This window comes from Branchiostoma floridae, chromosome 15 (assembly GCF_000003815.2).
Source record: "Branchiostoma floridae strain S238N-H82 chromosome 15, Bfl_VNyyK, whole genome shotgun sequence".
Lineage (NCBI taxonomy): Eukaryota > Metazoa > Chordata > Leptocardii > Amphioxiformes > Branchiostomatidae > Branchiostoma > Branchiostoma floridae.
The window spans coordinates 14096185-14104061 of record NC_049993.1 but is presented as its reverse complement, the minus strand read 5'-3'; the positions used below and the strand labels follow the sequence as shown (position 1 = coordinate 14104061).

The 7877-nt window shown below is 39.5% G+C and overlaps 1 protein-coding gene across 2 annotated transcripts in view; it reads right to left on the bottom strand.

The window, feature by feature from the left end:
- Positions 1 to 425: 425 nt before the first annotated feature.
- Positions 426 to 7877, bottom strand: part of LOC118431793 (ras-related protein Rab-3) — a 24597-nt gene continuing 17145 nt past the window's right edge. For both annotated transcript variants that reach the window (XM_035843132.1, XM_035843131.1), the window contains exons 3-4: positions 3803 to 3921; positions 426 to 3073 (exon numbers count right to left, since the gene is read on the bottom strand). In XM_035843132.1, the coding sequence (XP_035699025.1) occupies positions 2761 to 3073; positions 3803 to 3921 (432 nt within the window). In that variant the 3' untranslated portion in view covers positions 426 to 2760. The remainder of the gene's footprint in view (positions 3074 to 3802; positions 3922 to 7877) is intronic.

Genomic DNA, 7877 nt, shown 5'->3' with positions numbered 1-7877 from the left:
CATCCATACTTTTAGCAGCTGCCTTTGAAACTTCATGATTTAGTTGTAGACTTTGAAACAGAATAAGTCGGAAGGAATAAGCATTTTTTTTCAAATTGACAAACGGTATTATTTCATAAATATTTCATCAATTTGCTCTAGTGATGTAAAAGTTACAACCTATTGGTGAAAATAGCAGAAAATCGATGACAGGAAATGAGATAACCTTTGATAACCCATCCATGGACCTTTGACCTAACTTCCTGTCAGTGTCCCCCCTGTGAATGTGTATGTAGAAATATTTTCGGAGATGAAAAGAAACAGCCACACCAAATACACTAACAATACCTCCTATCTCACAGGTAATGACAGCAATGGCTAGATGCCTTATTATCTATACTCCAAATTGCATTAATAGAAAGACAGGAAAAGAAAAGACACACATATTCTTGCCATCTATGACGTTTAATATATGCCATGAACATTCTGCATTTGCACTTGCGTTACATAAAAATTGGACCAAATTAAACTGCCCAACCACATTTACCCAAAATGCCTTTGGACTCTAAGTCAAGTGTGTAGTGTGTCACGTGTCAAGGACGCCACCTAGCTGGCAACATCGGATGTGCAGCATACAAGTACATAATTGTATGTTTCATGCACATGTCTACAGTTCCAGCTTTGGAAATAAAAGTTTACAAGCAAGGAGGGCGACATAGGGAAAATGTGATTACAGAGTACCATCAGAGTACCAATAACCCCTGGAACAGTCCACAAATTCACTGACACAAATGACATAATTCCAGTCATACAGGATGTTTATGGCTGAGCGCACCATTAATTAATACCATAAACCTTGCACCACAAAGTCACTTAGAATCTAAAGTATACTACTCCAAAATATACAGACAGCTCTACCATGCTGACAACAATCCACAATAGAAATGTGCCTATCTAGCTAACATTGAAAACAAGCCCCTAATAAATAAGTTATACTTTTTTTCCTAAATCTCTAGGTTTTTAACTATCCACAGGGACATTAGGATACTATCCAAGTGTTCGTTACTGGTTCGTTTTGTTCCCTTTTTTTTCATCTTTTTCTTCATTCACCAGTAGTATGGTCCAGGAGAAAATACTACCTAGAGTTGACATTACACATAGCAGCCTCCAAGATACGATAATCATGCGTTCACAAATATACACATTGTACTAAGCCGAGTGCTGTAACATGTATTTCTCCGTACATTCTTGGCAGGACACTTGGTGTGATTCAATTTCAAAGAGATCATATTTTTGTCCATTATAATGTATGTAGACAGAAAAAATGCATTTGATGTTAATTTCACAGTTGTAGGAGTGTGCCACTGTGTGTACTGCTTTCATGAACCCTTGAAAGTATTGGTGTTAGGGTTTACCTCTCCGCCCCAAAAAAAGGCCTCTGCCCCTGAGACGTCGCCAAAAATTAAATATACTCTGCTATAGAGATGTAGTGGCACAATTCTGTTCCTAGCTTTTGGTTTTTCCATAGAAGTTATAATTTGTGAAAGCGTAGTTTTACCAACATTATGCTATGGAAAAGTTTCAATAGACAGAATCTGACTGTCAATCACAATTACAGCCCAGCCAATGGCAGCATGGCAATTTGCAGTTCAACCAATGAGAGAGTGGCTGCCTGTCTGTCAAATTTTTCATTTTCAAGTTCTACTTTGCAGTTTTGACAGAGGTGGGCAAGACTTTAGGATTGGTTATTTTCTTTTTTAATTATTTTAAGGAATAAAATCACCCGTTTCCCGCTAGAAATGAGACCTATGTGAAATTTCATTATGTACAGTGGAAATGCCTTTAGAGGCATAGCTAATTAACATGCGATGATCACAATACAGTTCGACATTTGTGAATCATGTAACAAGGTAGATTACATCAAATGTCCTCCCAAGAAGTGGCCCCACATAACTTTTTTCTCTGCTAACTTTTCTTCTTTGACAAAGCTCTAATGCTTTTCACATTTCTCCCTATTCCTTCACCACTATTATAGTTTCTTTCCATCACACAACTTTTTATAAGTACATTAAACAGTGGTCTTCTTTTGGTCATCATTGTGGCAATATCAGGAACAATACACCATAAAATGACATCATGAAAAGGCAGAACAACAATGACATAACGAGCACATCCTTTCGTCCAGGGTATCGTAGATTATAGAAGAAAACAATGTACATATAATCTTATCTATAATCTCAAGTATATTCTTGTTTAATGAAAGAGAATTAAAATGACTGGACATAAGCTGCGAGTTTCTTTGCTTACTACGTGTAGATTTGAGTACTTAAAGAGCTTTAAGATGGGAAAACACAGCTTTTCTTTGTTATCTATCGTTCAATCCAGCTATGACATATGTTGGGTCTCCTTTTCGCTATCTCTGAGGGCCCTGACACTAAATCCTATAATTGTGCATTCACACATTACTGCTCTTTAACAACAAGACAAGAACTTTGTAGTGGTCACTGCTGGCATAACAATTACCTCTTCTTTTTCTACACTTTAAAAACAGGTATTAAACGTTCCCACATTATACACCACACAGAAAAAAAAGCCGGAAAAAAAAAACAGCTACAAAACTGGGCTAATGTTTTTTTTGCATGAAATGTGGTACAAAAAAGGAAATAATACTAAATAGTAAAACATTTTGAGCGTCACCCGCTTTGAAGGAGGTTTCAGACACAAAATGTCCCTCAACTCTACTTTGAACGTTTTTTTTTTTAAGCTATGGGAATAGCGATCTCAGCAAGCGCATCCGCTTTGCTGGGGCTGCGGGTTTTCCGTGAGCCGGGTCCCCTGCCCCTTGCTGACTAACGAGGGATCCGAATCCAAACTCTCCGACATCTTGTCGCAGATGATGTCTACCAGGCGCTCGAATGTTTGCTTTACGTTGATGTTCTCTTTCGCGCTCGTCTCGAAGAACTCCAGGCCCAGCTGGTCCGCCAGCTGTTTTCCGCGCTCCGTGGAGATGACCCGCTCGTCCTCCAGGTCACACTTGTTGCCGACCAGCACCACCTGGGCGTTGTCCCATGAGTACGTCTTGATCTGAGTACACCTGTGAGAACAGAACCACCATGATGGTAAATACATTGTATAGATAGTCCCATAGCCTTTTTGAGGCTCTAGGGGCCGTGGGTTGTTATCTACTGTGTCCAGGGCACGATGTTAAAAGGCAGAGCCCATACCTCCCCAAAAGAAGCCAGGTACCCAATAGTGTGTGAATGGATCCATATGTAAGAAAGAGAATGGATGATGAATGATGCAGCCACTACCAGTTGAGCTACAGAGACATCCCTGTGTGATTAAGTTTAGTACAAGTGTATACCTGTCCTTGGTGCTGATTTCACAGTCAATAACAACACTACACATCTTTTTAAATATTTGTAGTTTTTGTGAATTTCTTGTTTCATTGATCCATGGTAAATTTTTTGCCAATTTTGTCTGATGCATTTTTTACCTAGTTGGCATATATGCATGTAGCAGAAAATTGAGATTAGGACATAAGATGAGCTCTTCTGGGAACTTTGACCTAACTTCCTGTCAGTTTTCCCAGCATGCCTAACATGTGATGACCTAACTTCCTGTCAGTTTTCCCAGCATGCCTAACATGTAGAAAAAACAGCCTGTATGTGACCATTTTGACCCAAAAATTGACCTCTATTTCTTGCCAGTCTATGGTTACTTTGAGTGTATTCCCCTTCACTTCCTGCCACTCTACTGTACTCAAATTACCACAGATGCACAAGCAAACACAGACACTAGACACAAAGGAAACTCCACTGACCAGTCTTGGACACTGTTAAAGGAGTCCTCGTTTGTGACATCATACATGAGGATGAAGCCCATGGCCCCTCTGTAGTACGCTGTGGTGATGGTACGGTATCTCTCCTGGCCCGCTGTGTCCTAAACAACAACAACAACAAAAACAACATCATGGTCATGTTCTCTTGGCTAATGTCATGCCACATAGAATTTCAAGTTCAATGAGTGACACAGAAACATCAGCATCACATTTGTTACAGATTCTATTTTGTACAGACTGAACTGTGATGTCAGGGCTCGAAATTCATTTTGGGGATTAGGTGCACTGTTGCACCCAGCTTAAAGAATTGGGTGCACCAAAAATGTTTTGGGTGCACCACTTATAAGTAATAACTGAATAGTAAAACTTAGTTACAAGCTATCAAATTCTTAAACAAGTACTCTACCATGACAGACATTTTTATTATCTTTCTAACAGTTAGATGTCAAGAATATGATGTATACTAGTATACTTTGATATCTTTTTATAGAATCATACATAAACCTACGAAAATATTTGGGTGCACCCTGTGCACCCACAGAAAATAATTGGGTGCACAGCTCCAATTTTGGGTGCACCCAGTATTTTGAGCCCTGTATGTAGATGGTTGTCATTGGGCTGTAGCACTTATGGCAGCAGGTTTCCTTGCCATTTCAGTGGAAGGTTTAACTTTTACATGGAGGGGTTGCTTAAGCTCTTCCCCCTTTTTAATGTGCTTGAGCTAACTCTAACAAGGGACCGCATCGTATGTCCCTTCCAAGAGACCGGTGCAGTCCAAACCGAGATGCCCCTTGCAGGATTGAACCAGGGTCACCCAGTTACCAACTACATAGAACTCAATGTACATGTAACTCAAATAATTACTAACAGTGTCCAGCCTTGAGGTTGCTACCAGTAGAGTTACACAGTCATTCTTTATGATATTCATGTAGGTCGGTACAAGTTACAAGTGTATACCTGTCCTTGGTGCTGATTTCACAGTCAATAACAACACTTAATCCCCACACCAGTTTTTCTTTGACATTCATCAGCAAAAAAGAATATCAGAGATTCTACATGACTATTTCATCTTTCAATATCTTTGTAAATAATATCCCTCTGGCCTCAATACCAAATACAGGGCTCGAAATACTTTTCTGCATACCTGCACCGGTGCACGTAACATTGAAAATCACCTGCACCAGACAAATTTTACCTGCACCGCTCTGAATTTAGGAAGAACGGATCATGCTAAAATATTTCAGGAACCATTGCTATTTTTTTTCTTTTACACACTATAGGTGATAACAATCAATGCAGCTGATAACAATCCATATATACCTACATTGCAGGACATTCATGTATAAAACCCAGTATATGGACCAGTGCAGGTTAGGTACAGGTAGACACAAGAAATACCTGTACAGCTCCAATTTTACCTGCACTAACCTGCATATGCAGGTGGTATTTCGAGCCCTGAAATACTATACTAGATACTGTAATTCACTTTGTCTTCTTGGTACCAAACTTTCACGGTCTGAGAAAATCTAACTTGTTCTCAGAACTAAATGTTCAAAAAGTCTCATGTATTATTTGTTATCGGTATGATAAGTTCACGTTACAGTCATCACCGTGAAAACCGTGAACACAACAGTACATTGAAAAAATCAGGAATTACAGTATTCTATGATGGGCTGTTAAACAAAACAGTTTTACAGCTCAACATGATACATCTGGGATCTGTGAATGGTGCAGTCGCTACCAGTTGAGCTACAGGGACATCCTTTGTGATATGAATATACCTGTCCTTGGTGCTGATTTCACACACCTCTTTTAACTCCTATCTTTGACATTCCTCAGCACAAATAAATATCAGAGATTCTAGATGACTATTTCATCTTTCGCTATCTCTCTCAATGAAATCCATCTGGCCTTGATACCAAATACTATACTAGATATTCTACGATGGACTGTTAAACAAAGTAGTTTAACAGCCCAACATCAAATATCTGTGATCTGCGAATGGTGCAGTCGCTATACTAGTTGAGCTACAGGGATATCCTTTGTTATACGAATGGATACAAGTGTATATCTGTCCTTGGTGCTGATTTCACAGTCAATAACAACACTGAAACCATACACCTCTTTTATCTCCTGTCTTTGACCATTCAACGGCAAAAACGAATATGAGAGATTCTACACGACTTTTTCATCTTCCACTATCTTTGGTAATGAAATCTCTCAGGGCTTGATACCCAATACTATAATTACAGTACAGAAAGATAAGACATGCAAGAATGTGTTTAATACGTCCCCCTTGTGTTAATAGCCTGAAGTCTAGACTCAAACTATTCCAGTGGCAGCCATTTGAGTCTACATCAAAGTAAATCACCATTCTTTGATCAAATATCTCATTGCTCCAAGCTGAACGCAATACCTTACCAGATGGCAGATTTGCCTAACACTGTATCCGTGTAGCATTAGCTCACATGTCTATGCATATCAATAGGTCCTAGGAAAAAATGTTGCATTTCTGATTTCAGCTATGAAAAGGTGCTAGCAGGGTTCTAGCTAGCGCAAAGTTGCGTAGCGGCCCGCTACGTTAAAATTTTGGACCGCTACGCTTATTTTGGGGCCGCTACGCTTATTTTCAATACAAAGTAGCAGCATTTTGACTGTATTTATTTGTGCAATAATTGTAATGCCAGATCAAATGTGAAAAACATTGTTTTCGGAGGGAATCACAATGAGCAAAACACAAAATCACATGCGGGCGCTGCCTGACGTGACTTGTGGCGTCCCCCAGTGCGCACGGAGGCGGGTCTTCATGTTGCCCTCCCATGTGGCGGAGTGGCAAGCCCAGACAGTGTCGGCTTTCTTCGATGCCATATTTGGGCTAGGCTGGCTTATTACAACTTGCCGAGGGAGTGTCCAAGTATAACAAATTTTTTCATGGAACTGGTACAAATACAACTACAAAATTTAATATGTTTCCTCCCCATTCTCGAACATTTTTTCCTCGTAATTTGCGTGCCTGCCTCCACTAAACTCCATTAATAACATTTTTACGGAGGCGAAAAAAAATAATACTCAGACACTTGGCACACCCCGATCTGGCAGTGCTGTGCTATTGGAGGGGGTTTGGGAGGCTGTTGAAAGTTCGTGACAATAGCAGATATTTTTGGTCATTTTATCAAAGTAGAAAGTCAAACTAAACTAACAATATATAATGCGAAATATTTTTTAGAAAGTTGGAGCACTGTTGCCATCAGTTATATGCTTTGTGGGCGTTTGTTATTATCATTTAATCATCATCTATTGTCAGTTCCGCCCGATGTTTTGGAAAATCCACAAACCGTCAGCCCTCCCCATAAGTAACAACCTGACTGGACAACGCCCCCAAAAGGGCGGAGTTAAGTTTTTCAGCCTTTGTGGAAAGTTACCGCCAGCAGGCTGGGGTGCCGGAGTGTCTGGTGGGAGGAGCCATGTGTATGGGAGCCGTGGGAATCTTTCTCTGTTGGGACCTGCCTCATACTAGATGAATACATTAAACCATATTTGGTGTGTATCAGTTTCAACTGGAGTCACAATTTACACAGGTCTCAAAAGAACGTGCTTTCTTTCTATCTTCCGGTAATGCCTGCAGAGGAATCAGCAATACGATATGACATGTAGGAGGGGGGTGTAAAATGTTAAGTGTGTTCTGTGTTCTTTCCCTAACTAAATTCTAGAATTAATTAACAAGAGATGCAGAGAGGCTTAGGTGCTGATTTCATGTAATCGACTACGTGTAACTCACAGCAAATTGTTAATAGATTACATATATACAGGTCAGGTCAAATGTATTACTCTATATGATATTTTTCAATTCAAGGCCCAATCTAACATTATAAGATTATGGCAGTGTGATGTAGCCATTCTTTTTGAAGTATTGGAACATTGTTCCCACTGCCATGAAATTGAATACTGTATTTTGAATATTGCTCGGAAATGGAAGAAAGAACATTGACTGATTGAGAAAGTCTAAGTAAATATTGAAATGTATGTAGAAATGATAACATGTAACTTTTAGTAGGTA